General features: G+C 37.3%; 1 protein-coding gene across 5 annotated transcripts in view; it reads right to left on the reverse strand.

Moving 5' to 3' along the window:
* The window catches only part of NBAS (NBAS subunit of NRZ tethering complex), a 353,391-nt gene that overhangs the window by 152,035 nt on the left and 180,021 nt on the right, over positions 1-21,335 (reverse strand). For all 5 annotated transcript variants that reach the window (XM_027621826.2, XM_027621829.2, XM_027621828.2 and 2 more), the window contains 3 exons: positions 19,455-19,568; positions 16,960-17,117; positions 16,109-16,198 (listed from right to left, as the gene is read on the reverse strand). In XM_027621826.2, the coding sequence (XP_027477627.2) occupies positions 16,109-16,198; positions 16,960-17,117; positions 19,455-19,568 (362 nt within the window). The remainder of the gene's footprint in view (positions 1-16,108; positions 16,199-16,959; positions 17,118-19,454; positions 19,569-21,335) is intronic.

Genomic DNA, 21,335 nt, shown 5'->3' on the forward strand with positions numbered 1-21,335 from the left:
AGAACAGCCCTTAGGTGACAGCCAGCAAGGCAACAGGGACCTCGGTCCTCTAACCACAAGGAATTGAATTCTGTCAACAACATAAATGAGCACGGAAACAGACCCTTCTTTAGAAGCTCCAGAAAAGAGCACAGCCCTGTTGGCACCATGATTGTGGCCCTGTGTGACTACGGGGAGACCTGCCCAAGTCTGCCAGATTTCTGTCCCACGGGAATTATAATCAATTTGCACTGTTTTTAAGTGGCTAAATTTGTGGTAATATGTTATAGCAGCAATAGAAAACAAATAATATCATGTTAGGATACTTAACTTCTAGAAAACCATTGTGAACTTTACTCTTACTTGCAAAAGGAAATGAATTTAAGCTATGCCAACCAATGCTTACAATTTGTCCAATTTGTCGTTTAAGGTTTCTCGTAAGATTTTCTAAACTGTGCTTTTAACACACACAAAAAAATTTGTGTCCCAACACTATAAGAAATGATAATTATGGAACAGTAATAGTGTTAGCGAAGCTACAATGGCAACCACCTTGCAAAATAAATGTATCAGATCAGGGGCACCTGAGTGGCTCAGTTGGTTGGGCATCCCACTCTTGATCTCAGCTCAGGTCTATGAGCTCGGGGTCATGAGTTCAAGCCCACTCTTGATCTCAGCTCAGGTCTATGAGCTCGGGGTCATGAGTTCAAGCCCACTCTTGATCTCAGCTCAGGTCTATGAGCTCGGGGTCATGAGTTCAAGCCCACTCTTGATCTCAGCTCAGGTCTATGAGCTCGGGGTCATGAGTTCAAGCCCAATCTTGATCTCAGCTCAGGTCTATGATCTCGGGGTCATGAGTTCAAGCCCACTCTTGATCTCAGCTCAGGTCTTATGATCTCGGGGTCATGAGTTCAAGCCCACTCTTGATCTCAGCTCAGGTCTATGATCTCGGGGTCATGAGTTCAAGCCCACTCTTGATCTCAGCTCAGGTCTATGAGCTCGGGGTCATGAGTTCAAGCCCACTCTTGATCTCAGCTCAGGTCTATGAGCTCGGGGTCATGAGTTCAAGCCCCATGTTGGGCTCCACACTGGGCGTGGAGCTTACTTAAAAAAAAAGTATCAAATCAATAAGCTGTATCCTTTAAGCTAACACAAGGTTTTATGTCAAATATATCTCAATTTAAAAAAAGTTTTAAAAACTTGTGTTTCCTATGAACTTTTTGGACATTGGGAAAAGTATAAACTATCAACTCAGTGCAATCACTGTAATTTGATTATGAAAATAACAAAAAATGGAGTTTAATAAGGAAAAAATCATGGTAAGTTGCTTGTATACTCATAAGGGCAACCATGCTAAAAAAAAAAATAATTGTTTGGAGTTTAGCTCATTATCCAATGCTTCTGAAAGGACAAGATAGAAAGTCCTACGTAGGAAAACATAGAATTCTCCCTCCAAGTCTAATAAGGATGACAGCGTACTGTGTGCCAGGACTGCACAAAGTGCTTCATATGTGACTGGGCATAAAAACTGGAAGGGAACACAAAAAAACACAAATAGTTCTAATGGTTGCATTACTACAATTCTTTTCTTTCCGTAATTTCTTCACTGTGTGAGATGGCAGTAGAGGCTGATTTATTCTCCACTTTGGTACCACTGACAGCTGGTTCATCATGTCGGACTTAAGTCAACAGAAGAAAAACAAGCTGATTCCCAGGGGCCCCTCTTTTCTCAGAAGGCCCCAAGCCCCCCCAACAAGCTTCTGATGGCGCACAGTGGCAAAGTTACCTCCAGGTCCCAGCCTGCATTTCTGGAGTGGGGCCTTTTCCCACTGGACAGCTGCTGGCAATCATGCGTGTCACCCACCAAGTCCGGCCCAAGCGCTGCTCTCTGGGCTACTGAAAACCCTGGAGATCGTGGACACTTGGGCTTCAGTCGGATTCTGAGTTTTTCCCAATAACTGTGCACAGAGTGGAAACAGCTCTGTGTGTCCCTCTGTGCATAACACTGCCAAAAATAGTTCTTTGCCAGAAATAAAGCTCAGAAGGAATCTGAAGTATACATTCTCTCTCTTTATAAAGATATAGATATGTGTGTATATATGTGTATATATATAAATATATGTAAAATGTATAGTAAGTATCTCAATTTATTGGCTATATTTTTGAATTACTTAAAATTTACATCTGAAAAAAAAAAACACCCCAGAAACAAATGAGAATTCATTCACTTACTCAGCAGTTACTGAGTGACTCTTAATTCAGTATCATGCATGATACCAGGCAATGAGGTAATAAAAACAGCCTAAGACACAGTCTGAGCTCACAAGTCGCTCTGAAACTAGGGAAGGAAGCAGAGATGCAGACACGTCACTGCAGAGTAATATCAACTTCTCAAGCCAAGGTGCATAAAAAACACCACGGGAACATGAAGAGAGGTCATACCTCCCCTGCCTGGAGGCACGATCAAAGAAGGCTTCACAGAGAAGGTAATATTCCAGCAGGAAAGATGACAGGGCCCCCAACGGAGGAATGGCAGAGAGAGTTTCAGGCAGACTTATGCAAACCAAGAGCATGAAATAAACAGCATGGCCAACTGGAGGAAACTTGAGCGAGTCAGAGAAGGTGCGGAAGCCGACACACAAGGGCAAGGGGCAGAACATCAAGATGCAAGGAAGGAGAGGGGACTGGAACAAGAGCTCCGCTGACCAGCCCAAAGCACCTCTGCTGCCGCCCTGACAGATGGGAAGCCACTGAAGGACTCTAAACAAAGGGAGTCGCATAATCAGATTTGTGTTTTAAAATATGATGCCAGGCACAAGAATCCAGTTAGGAGGTTGGTGTGCTAGTCCAAGTTTAAACTAATCAGGGACAATTTGAATTAAGATCATAATGCCACAAACGTATGAGGTTACCATAGGGTATTTGTCTACCTGAATCAATACATTAAGTGTAAGTGTTTTTATTCCTAATCCTTCTAAAAGTGAGAAGGGCCTGAGGTAAATCAGATAAGCAGAGAAATCCAACTTTCTAAGAAATAAAGTACATGGTCACCAGATGGGTCTTAGTGAAGAGCTGAGAGAAAGAAGACAAGAACAGAAGAAAAGTCAGGAACATAAGCAAATGTTCACAGTCAGTTGAGCAAGGTTAGATGCCCTGGGGGTAAAAACGAGCAACGTAAGTTACTGAGGAAGAATGAACAGAGGACCAGGTCCACAGAGAGGAATAAGAAAGACCTAGAGACCTTTTCTCCCCCAAGAGCAACGTCTAGTAGAAGTCCTGTTTATAATATGTAAGAAACATAATGGCTACCATTTGCTAAACGCATACTATATGTCAGGTACTGAGCAGGTGCTTCCTATGTTCATTCTTAAATTTTACAGTAACACTGCAGAGTAGGTAGGAGAACGCCATATGATGAAAAAGTAAATTGTAGATCCAGTAAGCAGAATATGCTGCCCACAGGCAACTGGCCTAAGGGTGTCTCCTCTCTTCTTGACCAGGTCTGGCTATCAAAACGTGTGGTCCACTGTTTTTCACAGGGTTCTGACATAATATTACACACACACACACACACACACACACACACACACACACACACACATTTAAGGTCATTTATTCTTCTGTGTTATAAAACTAAAATCTCATTAAAGACGGCTTGAAAAATTCAAAAGATTAGGAGAAAAAAAGATAGTACTTATTCACAATTCCATGATACAAAGACAATACTGCCAGTATACATTCTCTCTTCCTGTCTTTAATCCAGGCTTAAGAGATTTTTCTATAAAACCTTTTTATTCAAGGATAAGATATATTAAAAAATGTGTACACATAAGTGTACAGTTTGATAAAGTGTAACACAGGCAGGTAATCAGCACTTAGTAACAGACCACCACACCAGCATCCCAGATACGGCCTTCGTGGTCACTTCCAGGCACTCCCATGGCTGAGATAAATGCTATTCTGACTTTTGGCAGCAAAAATTAGTTTTGCCTATTTTTATACTTTATATGAATGGAATTATGTCCTTTTTTGGGTCTGATCCCTATCATTCAACATAAATTCATTCATATTCTTGAAAGTAGTCAAAGATTATCCAACTCACTGTCAGTGCAGTGCTGTTACATTGTTAATGTAACAGTATCATATAGTGTGAACATATCAGAACTTACCCTTTTTTCCATTGATGAGCACTTGGATACTTTGCAGTTTGGAGCTAATACCAACAGTGCCAACCTGAACATCCTAATAATTATCTTTTGGTGAACATATGCATTTCTGGAAATAAGGATTACTTAGATATAGAGTATGCATCTGTCCAGACTTAGTAAATCCTGCCAAACATTTTCTAAAATGGTTATACCAACTGAACTCTAACAAGCAATTACAACAGTTCTGGTCACCGCACATCCATGCCAACACTTGGTATTACATTTCTTTTTCCTTTTAGCATTACCAGTGAGTATATAATAGTTAACTCTCTGTGGTTTTAATTTGTATCTCTCTGGTGACTAATGAAGTTGAGTAATTTTTTATGTATATATTGGCCATTTGAGCATCTTCTTTTGTGAAGTGTCTGTTCAAGTGTTTTGCCATTTTTCCGTCGATTATCTGTTTTTTTATTCACCTTGTAATTCTTTATATATTCTGAATACACATCCTTTACTAGATGTATAAATTGTGAATATTTGGCAGATTATCTTTTTATTGTTTTAACGTTGTCTTTTGATCAATAGAAGTACTTAAATTTTAAATTACTCCATTTATCAGTTTTTTTATTTTATGATTAGCATTTTTTGTATATTTAAGAAATCATTGCCTACTCCAAGGTCACAAAGATGCTCTTCCATACTTTCCTTGACATGTAATATTTTTACTAGTAGGTAAAATCCTGTTATGACAGTGTACTACCCCCTCTCCTATGCACCTGTAGTATCAGATGCATCCTTCTAATGCACTTACCATAATATATTGATATTTTGATTTTTTTTGTTTGTCTGTCTTCCCAACTAGACAGTAGCTTTTCAAGCATAGGGACTATGTTTATTCATTGCTATATCCTCAAAGTATGTGAAAATCCCTAACCTGTAGTTTGTATCCGTAGATACATGTAAGAAGTCTGGTTTTACTGCCCGTTTGAGGATACATTTTCTAAAGCCTAATATGTTGCACCTATAGTATCTAAATGTTATTCAAATAAGATTTCATGCCACACTTTCAAATCTTGTTCATCTTTAGAATCTTCTTAATCGAGAGGGTATACTGAAAGATTTGAATGTCATCAACTAATCCAAGTATAGAATTAAAAATATAAACAAGGTAAGAAATATGGCACTTACACACAATGCCACTTCACTCAGAGGAAAATCAAGTCAGTTGAAAGATATCAAAAAATATAGGCTATAAAACAATTATTCCATTTCATAAAATGAACCTAAACTTTATTTATAGTTCATATGGATAGGCTAACTCAAGACAGGAAATTTAAGATATATAAAACTTAAAAGTTTGTTTCAGAAGATAAATGAAATTCACATGCTCAGAAATGTACAAGATAAAAGGATTGTAAGAGAGTCCCCTTATGAGAATTACAAAAGATAAAGTAAAATAAAAGGCTCATTTGGGCCACAGAAGAAGCATCAAACTTGGGGACAATCTAACAAGATTATACTGTAACTAGAGAAATTAATGAGGAAAATAGTTTTCGTTCAACTACATGTAATGGGGAAAGAAAAGAGGTTAGGCAAAATTTACTCCTCAAATGATTACTGGCACTTTTTATATTCATAGTTGCACGCTGCTAATTAATTTAGAATGTGCAACAGCAGAAATAGATTAATCCCCCAAACCAAATCAACTCCCAGCATAAAATTTAACATGAAATCTCATTAATGTCAAGTGTGTTACATAGCTCAAAGGTTAACTTACTAAGCATTAATAGTATCTTCCAAATTCTACAACAGACACCATTACTGATCAGGTTCATAAGAACAAGAAAAGCGTCCCATGTCAAGCTTGGCTTAGAGAAACGATTCTTGCTGATCAATTACTATAATGAATTGTAAATCCATTTTGGAGTTGCTTTCTCTGATGTCTGGTAACACATGGGTTAATTTCCAAGAAATCTGTTTGCCCACTATAAACTGAGTTGGTGGTACACATAAATTAGGTAAGGATTACAAAGAGCACTCAAACTAAACTCACCCACTATCCCTTCTCCTCCAACAGATCTTTAGATGATCTAAAGCTCTTCCCTGTACCTAACACTTACAGGAAATTTCACCCTGAACTCAAAATATTAAGAATGCAATCTTTATTATGGGTGATGCCACTTTTAGAAGTATCTGTCAGAAGAAGCAGTAGAAAAATGCCCCATGGAATAAATCACTCACTATAAAGTCTGATTCTGCTTTAGTTCATCTGCTAATTAACAGGCTAGGTTGCAATTTAGATGTTTTCACCTTTGCAAGTCATGAACCCCTATACAATTCTGATGAAAGCTCTAAGTCCTTTCTCCAGAAAACAGAATGCACATACATGTGCACACACATGAACAAAGTCACAAACAGACATACACATACATATACACCAAATTTGACACACGATATCAGAGGCTTTGGGAACCAAACCCTTCTTGAATCTCCTAGCATTCTTGTACCAAGACTAAGAGGCATTAGGAAAAATAGAGGTATCTGAAGCACATTTTTATTTTCTTTTACCATACCCAATTTTTAAATCACATTTTAATAAATGATTTGCAGTTCTAAATGCATCCACAAAATAAATTTACTAAACACATACTTCTGGCATGCCTACTATGTTTAAGACCCAGTGTTAGGCAACAGAGTTACCATGATGATTAAGATATTGTCCCTGTTCTCAAAGAACTCCTAGTACATCAGGAAAGAAAGGCAAATAGGAAATTTGCTTTATTTCACCAATGAACTGAGAACTTATCAAATTGGACCCCATTCAAATATTCCTCCCCTTATAGTAACAGAATTTATCTCCACCATCATATCTACATCTTAACCTTTGTCATTTATTTTATTCACATATTCAACAAATATATTTGACATTAAGTATAACAAGGACAGACACTGTTCTAGATACTGAAAATAGCAGTGAACAAAACATTGTTCCTGCCACAACCCCCCCCACATTCTAAGAAGAGATAAGCAAAAAATAAATAGCATGTCAGAGAAATTTATCAGATCAATGATAGGATAAGAGCTAGGAAGAAAAATACAGTGATGTAGAACTGTGTATGCAGAAAGCAGGGAAGCTCTCACTGAGGTCACAACTGAGCGGAGACCCGGAAGAAGCAAGGACAAGTCATCTGTATGTATATGCGGGAGAACACTGCAGGAGAACACAGCAAGCACAAGGACCCAGAGGGAGAACTTGATGGGAAAGTTTCAAGAATAGCAAGAAGGCCAGTAGGACTAGAGTAGGCTGAGCAAAGCCAGATTTGGGGGAGAGAGGGCAGGGGGCAGGGCAGGAGAGAAGAGATCAAGTCAAACAGCTAGTAGGGAAGACAGATCATGGGTGTTCTTATAGGAGGGAGATCATAAAAATTTCGTCTGTACTCTGAGGAATGTGGCACGATCTGATGTATTTTTAAAGAATCACTCAGGCCGCCTTGTTGAGTACAGACTGTAGCAAGGAAAAGAGCTCAAGCAGGTGGACAAACAGAACACCACCATAACACTCTAGGTGAGACACAATGATAATTTAGACCAGGGCGGTAGCTGTGGTAATAGTAAAATATGGCCCAATTCCAAGTCCACTGGGAAAGTGGAGCCAACAGGATTTCCTGACAGACCGTATGTGTTATGTAGGACAAAGAGAAGAAATGAGGATGACAACAAGCTTTATGACCTAAACAACTAGAAAGATGGAGCTGCCATTTTCTGACATAGGTAGGGCACGGAAGGAACACCACTGTTGGCCCAGGTGGGACGTGGGATGTTAAAATCAGTGGTTTACTTTTAACACACTGAGATGGATGTCTGTAAGAAAGGTAAGTACAAATGTTAGGTTGGCAGCCATTCATACAAGCCTGGAACTCAGAAGATCAGGGCTCAAGCTATAAGCAGGGAATCATCTGTATAAAGTTGATATTTAAAGTCATGATAATGGGTGCAATCATTTGGGAATGAGTATAGGCAGAGAAGAGATTTAAAGACTGAGACCTGGGTATCCACCACTTAAGCTGGGGAAATGAGGAAGGACCAGCAAACACGATGAGCCTAAGCGGCCAATGAGGTATAAAGAAGACAAATAGGTTGTCCTGAAACAAGTATGTATCCAAGGTCACTGGCAGGTCAAATAAGATAAAAACAGATTTGACCCATGAATTTAGCAACAAGAGGTCACTGGTGACCCAGACACAAGCTGTTGTGATACAACAGGGAGGACAGAAAGACTCATGGTGAGTAGGCAAAAGGTAACCGGAGAAAAAGAGGGGGCCACTGCTAGTCTAAAACAAAGGAGTATAGGAAAAGTCCCCCAGAAGAGTACATGTGGCCAAGTGGTCCTATCGCAAGGCTTCCTTAAAAGGAAAAGAAACTGTCGAATCCCCCAGATTTCACTGAAACTAAGATATGTTATTTTTGGAAAGTTATCTTTGCAAGTGCATTTTAATAGCAAGACTAATTAAAAAGTAAAAACCGTATTCTTTGTTACGAAAAGAGTGAAAGAAATGTAAAGACAACAAAACAAATATATTAGAAATGCATGAGCCCTATAAAGAAAGGGCGGGATAAAAGAAAGAACAAAGCCTGGAATACCAACGGGGGTGCGAAAGCCCTTGTGAGGAACGGAAATCTGCCACAGAGATCCTCCAAGCCAATTAGAATGACAGGACGCACACTCCTGACCATCAAGCTATGGACCGAGCGAACACACTATCCTACAAGCATGCCAATGAGCAGAGCACGGCCTCCTTCAGTCAGAGAGAGGAAACATGACATACTGAGTATTCTGAAGCGTGTTAGCGCCGTGTTATCGTCCAGTACTCGGACATCACGGATGACCATAAACTCGGTCTCCCATAGAAAACATTCCTCAGGCAATGTTATCAAAAAAAAAAAAAAAAAAAAAAAAACTAACGAAGACCTAGTCTGTTCCCAGTGATGCGCTGGCATCACGAGAGTGAAGAAAGCACAATCAGCACTTACACAAACTTACGGAGGACACACCACAAGGAAACAGGAAATTCTCTATTTCTGGAGCCCATTTCTACCACTTTATCCCAGAGCAATGCTAATATAACTATGCAAAATGTGTACATAAAATGCTCAGTGCGGCTCAGTCTAAAATAGAGGAAAATCGAACACAATCTAAATGTTCAAAAACAAAGTAAAAGATAAATAAGTCATTGTATGTGCATCAAATGACCACTAACTCACCCTTATAGAAATGGTCTGTATATAATGAGAAAAGCATATATCCATGACAAATAACATTATATGAAAAAAATAAGCTTCAGGTTAATATATGCAGTATGACTCCATTTTGGTTTAAAAAATAAAATAATTCTTCATGATACAGACAATAGTTGCACAGAAAATCTGTTTATACTCAAAAAAAGTCTGGAACATTTTTTATAAACTTAAAAATAAAAATGTTTACCTCTAAGCAGTGGTGTTCATGGTATAGGCAGAAAGAACTTATCATATTAATGTATTGTTGATTAAACTATTTCATATTTTGAAACAGTAGAAAAACCAAAGTTATCACAAATTTCCATGTACTTCTCAAAAGTTAACAAATGTTAATATTTTATCACAGATGTTTCACATTTCATTTTTTTTTATTTTCAGGAATAAAATATGCCAAATAATGTCAATTATCTGAACCATGTCTTCTCTTAAAGGGATTGCTAAAATAAAAGCTTATATTAATTTCTGGGGCACCTGGGTGGCTCAGTCGGGTTAAGAGGCTGCCTTTGGCTCAGGTCATGATCCCAGGGTCCTGGGATCGAGTCCCACATCGGGCTCCCTCTGCTCAGCGGGGAGTCTGCTTCTCCCTCTCCCTCTGCCTGCTGCTCCTCCTGATTGTGTTCTCTCTCTCTCTGTCAAATAAATAAATTTTTTTTAAAAAGCCTATATTAATTTTTGTAATTAAAAAAAATTATGAATTCCAGTTAAGATGGAGAAATGAACCCATGTTTCAGTGTGCTCACTCTACTCCAAAATATTGAGGATAAATGATGAAAAGAGCAGAAAGGCACTCAAGTTCAATAGAGTTCAACATTTGGGGGCTCAGAATTCCGGTGCTATCAGTGGTTACCAGGTGCTCCTTTTTAGAGGATTGGGAATCAAAAGGATCCCCTGTAACAAGCTCACACTCACTGCCTGGGACTATATATTTATACAAAACTGCAAATCTAGAGAGAGAGAGAGAGAGAGAGAGAACTAAGACAGGGCCCAACTCCTTCACTGGCTCCATGCTTTTATTTCTCATATATCCTCAACATTACAAGAGGGAGTCCCATGTCAAAAGCTACTATAGGACATGGTTCTAGACTGAAGCACCAAGGGTTCAAATTGAGGAAAACCACAAAACTAGAGAATCTTTAGACACAGTCTAGGGAGATAAAAAGTAAACTGAACAGGATGGCTCAACAATGAGCTTGAAAACCAAAATTCTAATACACCTAAAGAAAAGAGACAATAAAGTGATAACTGTAACAAAATTCATTCCAGATGAAATAGTTTCCTTTAAAATTTCAAAATATTAATTTGTCTTTGTGAATACCAAACATGAGATTTAAAATCCTTCAAGAAGGAATAAGCTATCATAAAAAAGAAAACAATAAAACAAAACAAAAATCATCCCACTGAACTAATTTTTATGTATGGTAAGAAATTTTAAATTCATCTTTTCACATGTGGATATTCCTCAAACCTATAGTTATTTCACTTAAAGTGGCTTATTTTTACTTACTTATCAATAAATATAAGAGCTAAAACTCTAAAACGCTTAGAAAAAAGCATAGGAATAAATCTCCGTAACCTTGAGTTAGGCAGCAATTTCTTAGCTACAACACCAAAAGCAGAATAGCAATAAAAGAATATTGATAAGCTGGACTTCAGCAACATTAAAAGGTTTTGCACTTCAAAAGCTATCATTAAGAAATTTTAAAAAGTGAAGTCACACACAGAGAGAAAAATATTTTCAAATCATATACTTGAGAAACGACTTGTATCCAGAATTAAAAAAACAAAACACCACCACAACAAAACTCTTACAGCTCAATAAGCAGCAGCACATAAAAAGATGCTCATTATCATTAGTTATTTGGAAAATGCATACCAGAATGATAATGGGATATCACACACATCCCTGAGAATGGCTTTCACCAAAAAGCCAGGTAATAACAAGCATTCATGAGAATGTGGAGACACAGGAATCTAAATACCTCCTGGCGGGAAAGGAAAATGGTACAGCCCCTTTGGGAAACAATTTGGCCATTTCTTCAAGTGTTAAACACATATATATATGCAATTAGCAGTTCCATTCCTACATACCTACATGAGAAATCAAAGCACATTTCCATACAGAGATGTGTGCACCAATGTTCAAGGCAACATGATTCATGATAGCGAAAAGGAAGAAACAACCCAAATGTCCATAAACTGGTGAATGGAAAAAGAAATGGTTGTCTCGGGATGCCTGGGTGGCTCAGTTGGCTAAGCGACTGCCTTCGGCTCAGGTCATGATCCTGGAGTCCCGGGATCAGGTCCCACATCGGGCGCCCTGCTCAGCAGGGAGTCTGCTTCTAACCTCTGACCCTCTCCCCTCTCATGCTCTCTCTTTCTCTCTCATTCTCTCTCTCTCAATAAAATCTTAAAAAAAAAAAGATGGTTGTCTCTGATACTGAAAGACAACTGCCATTTTGCTCACTTCTAGATATTTCTAAATAATCCTTTTATAAATCCAAAATCACTCTATGCTTAGCCCATGCCCCAGTTCTAAATATTAATTAGTCCAGTTGTATAAATCTATATAGCCACTTACAATGTTCATAACAAGTTTTCCCACAGTGAAAATGATTTTTTAATGGGAACCTTATATATAATCCATTTCCAAATCCAATTAGATTTATCTGGGGGAAAACACCATTGGCTAAGTGATATAACAAATACTAGCTAAACAAACATTAATACACTCTAAATGGTGGAATACTGCTACATCTAAAAAAACATAATAACCAAAATTAATAAGAAAATGGAAGACTGTAATTTTGGTAGTTATTCACAAAATATGCATTCTGTTCTATTTATAAAGTAATATCTTGTCCATGGGGACAATAGCCAATATCTTCAAACTTGTAGGCTCTACTTGAACTAATGCAAATGCTACTGTGGAGCAATTACATCTTTACTTTGCTTGGATATATAAATAAAAATTATTATTTTCACAACTGAGTAATGAAAGTCTTGGGCGTTAAGCAGATTACACATATAGTCAGCTCTCATTTATGGTTATAATTTAATGTGGTTATTATATCTACTGTTAATGTGTAACACACAGCATCTTACAGCTAAGCACTGTATTTTAATCCAATAATAGTAGCTATAATATTCTGAAATGTGCTTCAAGAATCAAAGCCGTAATGTATTCATTGAGGGTTTGGATTTGTACTTCATGAGATCTAGATTTCTTACAACTTGCTGAAAAAGGACAAATAAAGACAAGAAAGCTTTTAAGGAGCTACAAAAAAAAAGGAGAAAGGGGAAAAAAAGAATCATTTAGAAGAATTCCTTTTCCTTGCTAAGTAGAACATGTAAAGGACGACTGGCAGTCTCCTTCATTTACTAAAGAGACTAATGGACTAATATGTGTCCACTTGCAGTGACTGACACAGCATGTCCCACTCCAAAGAAGCCACTAAAGGGTCAGGTTGACACTTTCTAATTCATTGTAGAAGGAGAAAATAGGAAATCCAAAAGTCACAAAGGTTTTTTCCTGGATTTTATAAAGAAGGATGGGGATTCAGAATAAGCTTATGGAGCTGAACTCAGCAGAAACACTTTGCAATTCTATGCTGAACAGAGAAATGATACACCCCTTATACTGGCCAAAACATAAAAGGATCTCAATAGCCACATATATATGAATTAAATGGGAAATTCCTTTTATTTTTATGTTAAAATCTATTTTCTAACTAATTTTTACCATAGACTAATCTTTATGCAGTGGAAGTTTCCAACTGAGCTTTATCAAACATTTCCTAGGCATTCACTATGTGACAACCCACTCTATAGAGAGTACAAAGGTAAACGATATGCTTCCAGTTACCACACAATACCAAAGCACACCACACAAGAGCTGACACAATGATGTGAGAGTACATGGAGGACAAAGAAAGAGGAATAATTAGAGGACTCAAGGAAAACTTTCCAAAGAAAATGATACTTCAGATGGGATCAAGGGGTAAGAAAGACAACCAGAGCACAAGGCAAGAAAACAGCAGTGACTGAAAGAAAACTCTAACTAAATGACACCAAAGGTGAGACAAAGCTAGAGAATGGTGGTGATTTTGGTAGGACTGGAACCCAGTGCATGTTTGGGAGGCATGAAAGGAGATGAGGCTAGAGAGAGCAAGATGAGATGTGGCTGAATCAGTGGAGAAGGACCAGGGGCTCAAAAGACACAAAACTTGGGATAAAGAAGGTGCCATCGAAAGTGAGTCTTCAACTGGACCCTGAAAGACGGTAAAATTGGCCAACTTCCTCCTAATATACCAAACATCTAGGGACTGCTGGCCAATATAAGAACTGCTCTGTATCCCATAGAGAGAACACCACAGAACTTAATATGCTTTCATATCCAGTGAAAAAACACAAACCAAGAGCAATCAGTATGACTACAAGTCAAAACATGCCAAAGACAAAACATGTCCACAATACTCCAGGCCCCTAGAAAATGCTATGGCTTCCATCCAGAGAGAATGCAACAATAACAACAAAGTCTACTGTCTCAGTTGATGGCAAAACACAATGCTCCATTCCGTGTCTGATCTTCCGCAACTGTGATATCCATCTGGTAGCCAGTAGCCTCATGTGGCTATTTAAATTTAACTTAATTAAAATTAGATTTAAAAATGATTCCCTAGGTGCCCTAGCCATATATCAAGTACTCAACAGCACATGTGACTAGCAGCTACCATACTGAACAGTGGGGATATAGAACATCTCCCTCACTGTAGAAAAATCTATTGGTTGGTGCTATCCCGAAGTCATCATTACAGAAGAATAGGAGAAAATTCCTTACGGACAAAAAAGTCACATTACAAACAACTCTGAGATCCTCAGATCACTCAGCACTGAACTAGGGTTACAAGAGTATATTCAATATGTTTGTCAAAGTGAATTTTAATATAAAAGAATGAATTATGGAAATGGCATAGACATACGTATTCCACTATGTGCAAAAACTAAGTATCTCTGCAGTAACTCCATTAACAGATTCCACAACTGAAGCTTTGTGTCAGACTTCCAGAAGTAATGATATAGTACACAACCACAAATGAGTTTGGCAAAATGGATACAGCCAACTAAAAAAGAAAAAAAAAAAAAAAAAAAAGACTAGATGCAACTCACTCATCACACAATAGACATCTCCCCATATGAATGACATTTCACATTTTGAAAGTGAAGTTTATCATTTAAAGGAATCCTACGGAAAACCAATCTATAAAGAGGATTACCATCTCTTAATTGACCTAATTAGAATATTTATGTTGTTAGAAATAGTCAGAGAGAGTGAAGTGTCATGGAGAGTGAAATGCCACAGAGCCAACACTGACCAAAAGAAAGTTTTCAGGGGATATGTACTCCCTCCTTTCTCTCCCAAGATGAACTATCCTGAGACATGGACATACTTAAGTGGTTCAGACAAACTTTATTCACAAGAATCTCAATGAGGTGATGGAAAAGGAGAAAAATCCTATAGAAAATGAGCAAGAGAACTGAACATGTACCTCACAAAAGAGGATCTCTCCTGAGCTAATTCCATCTCATAAATAATGAGAAAAATGCAAATCAAGATCATAAATACCACTAAATACTTCACACATAAAAAAAAAAAAAAACTAACAATGCCAAAGTGCTAAATTGGAATAAATGGCAATCCCAAACACTGCTGTTGAAAAATGCAACTGGTAAAACCACTTTGGAAAATCATTTGGGGTTACTGATCGAGGTTGCAACTATGGATATCTGCTAACATCCACTTCCAGAGCCGGGGAAGTAGATGCCAGAGACAAAGTTATGACTTGTTCATGAGGGACCTGTACACAGCTTCAGTTTTAGCCAAAACCGAACAGACACCAATGCCAATCATCATTGGAATGGATCAACTGTAAAATACGCACACTGCAATTAATTTCTCCACACCAGTAACAATAAATAAAACTGCACTACATAGAATAGCGTGGATGAATCTCACAAACGATACGGAGCGTAAGCTATTTCTATTACGTACAAAAACACGTAAAATTAAACTATCATAATGGGTGAGGTGTGAGGTGTATTAAAATTCTTTAAAATAAGAACAAAAGCCACAAAGACCTGGTGTCACGACATGGGTGATTTCTGGAAGGAGAAAGAAGGGCTAGAGATTAAACTGGGAGAGGGTGTGTGGGGACTTGTGGAAGGCTGGTCATACACTATTTCTCTGGTGGCTTCATGGATACTGTCTTTGTGATAATTTATTGAGGTGAACACTTTTGTGTACTTTTTTTTTATATGAATGTTGCACTTCACGAGACACACAAAAGAAGCTTAAAAGAAAAACAGTCTCGGGGCGCCTGGGTGGCTCAGTCGTTAAGCGTCTGCCTTCGGCTCACGTCATGATCCCGGGGTCCTGAGATCAAGCCCCGCATTGGGTTCCCTGCTCTGCAGGAGGCCTGCCTTTCCCTCTCCCAATCCCCCTGCTTGTGTTCCCTCTCTGTGTCTCTCTCCGTCAAATAAATAAATAAAATCTTAAAAAAAAAAAAGAAAGAAAGAAAAAAGAAAAATAGTCTCTCCACCCCTGTCCACAGGGCCAGGCGATTCCCATTTCACTCCACTCCTGGCCAGGTTTCAAACTCCCCCCCCGCCCCCCAAGACTAACTCACCTCTTGTTGCACTTTACTAATTAATGGTGAGACACTGATACTCTCCCCTCCTTCCGGATGGATCTGGAAATTCACTTTTTGATAAAGAATCTGGAAAAAGAACATGACATACTATGAAGGAATTGTGTTTTTAAATTCACTGCACTTCACAATGTAGACTGGAAATTTAAAAATTACTCTTTTGAGGAAAAAATTGCTATTTCATAATGAACAGTTTTTTGGGAACAGGCTTACTTCAGGACTTCCTAGACAGCTTCCCAGTTTCAGAACTGGGAACCACTGGTGGAAAAACTGTTATACAACATATTGAATGACAAGGACATGAAAATGAGAATTCCAGAATCTCTTCCTATATTCTTATATCCTGTATTGATCCCTTCCTATATTTTTGCAACAAGAGCATTAATCCAACCTCAGGCAGATCTATCCTGTGAATTTGAGGAAATTCAGCATCTCCTCAACCAAAACTCTTTCCCCTCCCATTTCCAAAGGGCCTCTAAGGGATGGTGTCACCCCTGGTTTTAACTCCTATGGTTTCAAATATATTTTACGTGATCATTTCTTATGTTTTATTCTTGACAACACTAACGTTCCCCATTATATTCAATAATTTATTTTTTAATATTAATTCCTGTTTTTCTCATACTTGCCTTGTACCCTTCCTTCCTTACTGTAACAACACTATTTTATATCCTAATACCTTCAAATCCCTTTTCACATAAGTGACAAGCTATTTTTCTTCCATAAATTAAAATTCTATTATTTTAAAAAATGATCACAGATCTCAGATCCACACACCCAACAAAATACATTTCATACAGTTTGAGATTTGCTTTCCTGGGAACACTCACTTCTGTCTGCAGCGAGCTGCTAGCTGCCAAAAGTAGTTCGATGCTGCTCGGAGGGCAGTGTGTCAAAGCAAAAGCCATGAGCTCCCGACGAGTGGCCAAGTCCTGGTAACTTTCTGATTGTCCTAACTGGCTACAAACATCCCAACTCTTAGAATAACCTGCAAAATTGGCAAGCAAAAACAAACCGATTTTCACAAGAAAAGTCTCCAACCTAACATGAGAAATCCAATGGCTTTCTGCTCAGGTCTTATGTTACCAAAGCGCAATCGTGGTCATTAGTGATACATAACATTTTCAGAAGCAGAAATACATAAGGATCTAAAATAGAAAAGAAATATTAGGCTGGTTTATTATGCAGAAAGTTTAGCAATATTCCAAACATGTTTTTCTGATGAACTCTGCTTCATTTTAGAATACCTGACAATAACTACAAATAATCTACTTAGCTTTGACATTGAGTAAAAAGCTGGATATCTGAATTCGGAAGACTTGAGGGTATGGCCCAACACTGCTATTTAGCACTTGTGTGAGCTTGAGAGAGTTCCAAGTGTCACACTTCTTTTACTACTACAAAGGGACAATAATAATGCCTTCCTCATTGAGTTCTTGAAGGATTAAATAACATTTCTATTTAAAAGCACTTTGTAAACTGCAAGGTGTGAGAAAAGAAAACTTATTATAGGCAGCTACACAGAATCATTCACTTTATAGAAGACAGAGATCCAAGGACAGAGCAACGCCTACAGTCTGCCCTGCTCCCAGCAGAGATCTTTGTCCTCCACAATTTTATACTCCAGAGTCTTAAAATTTATTTTTATGTGTAGTTGAAGGAGTTCTAGTGTGAAAGCGTTTTGTTTGTTTTTTCTAAGTACTAAGTTCTAGTTTGAAAGGGTTTGTTTCTTCTAAATACAAAGGCCTTGGTCCAGAATAATTTCTCTAAATATGTAAAGTAAAAATCCAGGCACTACCCTTATGGGAATAAAATTCTTACAAACCTCTCTAAATAATTTTAGAGTAATTCATTGTTTTTTCAAAAACATCATAATTATTCTGAACTTAATGTTACAAAGTCAATATTGGTTAATATTAATATTGGCTTATTAGTTAACATTAACTAACACTAATGAACATTAATTAGCTAATACTAATTAGTTAATATTAATACTAATTGGTTAATATTAACATAGTATTACAGAATGTAGCTCTTTTATGAAACTGATTTTCTAATGCTGAAGTTATAAAGCATTGCTTTTTTCCCCCCAGAGCTTTAAACATTTTCATAGATGTCCTGACAAAGATTCTCTCCTTGACCAAATATTGGTCAAGCTCCTTTGAAACCTCTTCACAACTAGGCCCACACCTTGGCCCATGCTGGCTGAGCCTGCATAGTCCAGTGTTGGCAATAATCCTACAAAGTCCATTTATAGAGAATCTCCCACCCTTGATAACTGATCACTGTTGATACCTGATTAAATTCCTCCTCCCTCATCCTTGCAATCTGAACACCCAGGCCTGCCTTCAGCAAGAATCCTGTTAAGTCAGGTCAGCGAGAACCCACTAAACTTGATGTCTCATAGAATTTTCCATCCACCAACCCCTCACTATGCTCCTTGGCTTTAAGTCCCCAGCTGTCTTTTCTGTTATTTGGAGTTAAGTCTGATCTCTCTTGCCTATTGCAATAGTTTTAACATCTACTGCAAAAGCCTTGAATAAAGTCTTCCTTACCATTTTTAAGAAATGTCAGAATATTTTTCTTTAACAGTATACATACAAAAAGTGCAAAACTCCTAAATGCACAGCTCCATGAGTTATCATGAGGTGAAGCACTACATTTTAACCGCTCACTATGAAAGCACAGACAGTAGGGAAAAAGACTGCTTGGGCTTTCGTATGTTCAGACACTGCTCCAGAAAGCAGATCGTTTAGTACAGAGTCTCTGATAAGGCAACATCACTTCCTACCCCACAGGGGAATATGTTCTCTCATATTATGCCGCAAAAAAATCTGATATCCCAGAGACCTGACTTTGAATTTCCAAATAGAAAATTTTAGGATTGCAAACTACTTCCTATTTTCTCAATGTCAGTTTGAAAAGCACTATGCTATCCCTTTAAAAACAATTAAAAACTAGAAATATTAACTACTCACGAATTATAGATACTTCAAAATGTTTAATTTTTATATAATACATGAAAAGCCATTAAAATATTTTACATAAAATTGTTCTTAAAATAATGAGCATATTTTTAATAGGCAATAGAAAGCAACCAAAATCTCAGCTAAAATCTAACCCCTAAGCCTATTAAAATACTTCTATTAGTATATAAGCACATGGTGTACATACTGATCAGGGCTCATAAAATGTTTCTCATGTCTTTTGAAAAAAATGTGGCTGGCTTCCCAAACAGGCCAATTGATTTGAGAACAGATATTTTCCATTATTCATCATGTGAAAAGGACCTGAGCCAAGTGTTAAGTATATTTGTCTATTTCACCTGTGGCCATCAGCTCCTGACAATGCACACTGGCTGCTTTGTAGTCATGGAAACGAAGTGCTTGCTCTACTAGAAGGATCAGAACCTGTCCACGCCTTTCTTCTGGGTCTTCACCTGTAAACACATGCAAATGACTTAATGATTATGGTAGCATCAACTGATAAAAGAGCTCATTTAACATTGTGTTTCAAATTAATTAAAAAATAAAAGGCAGAGATTAGACTGATTTTTTAAAAAGATTATAGGACAAATGTCACAGCAACTTTGACCTTCCAATCTATTTATTAATCCTGGAATTAGCTTTCAGTCTCCTAAGAAATCAATGACTAGTATCAGCGCCAGACCAACCATTCCAACCTAAGTGGGTAGAGAAAAAGTTTTCCTCCCAACGAGAACTTTAAACTTTTTGCTATTTCTTTTATATTTTGCCCTTTGAATGTTGTTTCTAATTATAATTAATAAATGACAAATACAAGGGGGGGAGACTTAAACACACAGTAAACTGGATAGAATTTTATAGTTTCTCCAACAGTACTACCTTTTATTTATCATAGTAAGCATCTAGACTCTAAGAACACATACCAAAATTCAGTTTATGTTAACACAAAGATCTTAATTTTCTCAGGAAGATTCTTGGAAGTCAACTCAGATGTTATGTCCTTCTCTGACATCTCTACACAAGATTTCTTCACAAGAAACACATTTTTTAGGTGCCCCTCCTACATGTTCCTTCACTTTTCATTCTGTGAATACCAATTTAAGATTATCAACTTAAAAATCTACATCTTCTATCAGAATTTAAGCTCTCTGAAGACAGGGATTCTTTCCTTGTTAAACTCTCAGTACCTGGCACCAAGTCATACACATAACTGGAGCTCAAAAAAATATATCCTCAATGAAATGAGTAGAGATTCTATCCAGAATGTAATTTTCAATTATAAGACAAATAATTCAAAGTTACAACATAAACACAATATGCATACTTAGACTAAAAAAAAAAGTAAAATATTTTATATTTCAATGAGGTAATGAAACCTCATTATTTTCAATATTTCCAAAAAGAAAAAAAAAAAGAAATTACCCAATGGTCCCTGCATTTTTAGGCTACAATGTGATTTGGAAGAAAAAAATAAACATATCACAGAAGGGTCTGAATCAAAGTTTTAAAATATGTCACCATTAATCTCCATCCTGTGCTGCATAGGTTTAAATAAAATCCACAAACTGGCCTAAGCCAATCAAAAAAAAAGAAAAAAAAGATAAAACACTACAATTCATAATATTATTTTAGAATAACACCCATATTCTGTAACACTCACATATAACACTGGAAATAGAATATGTAAAAAGTTTCTCAATAATAAATGCACATATCACACTTAAAACCTATTTCCTGGATAATACTCTTGAAATTTCTGCATTTATTCAGAATACCTAAATCAAAAATGAAAAGGGCCACCCACAGGTGATTCTTTTTTTCATGAGACAACTTGAATAGGTTGCAAAGATATTTTGCAGGTATAATTAAATCCCCTAATTAGCTGACTTTAAGTAACGGGTCCAGTGATTACCATCATCCAACAACCAAAAAAGAAAAGGTGGAAACAAAGACTAAGAGTAAAGGATTCAAAGGGAGAAACTTCTTAACTGAAATCTTCAGTAAATTAACTTCTTTATTCCTATCGCCTCACATGACGCCTCACATAAGAGTCATATCTCTGCTATAAAGGACACAGGAAGAAGTAACTTAAATAAGTATAAAAGCATAAAATGAGAATTATTGTTGTTAATGTAAACTTTTATATGAAGATGGGTTAAACAGTCACCTTGGACTCCAAAGTTCAAATATTGAACTACTTTTCATTCTAGAAAGTTCCAATC

This window comes from Zalophus californianus, chromosome 8 (genome assembly GCF_009762305.2).
Source record: "Zalophus californianus isolate mZalCal1 chromosome 8, mZalCal1.pri.v2, whole genome shotgun sequence".
Lineage (NCBI taxonomy): Eukaryota > Metazoa > Chordata > Mammalia > Carnivora > Otariidae > Zalophus > Zalophus californianus.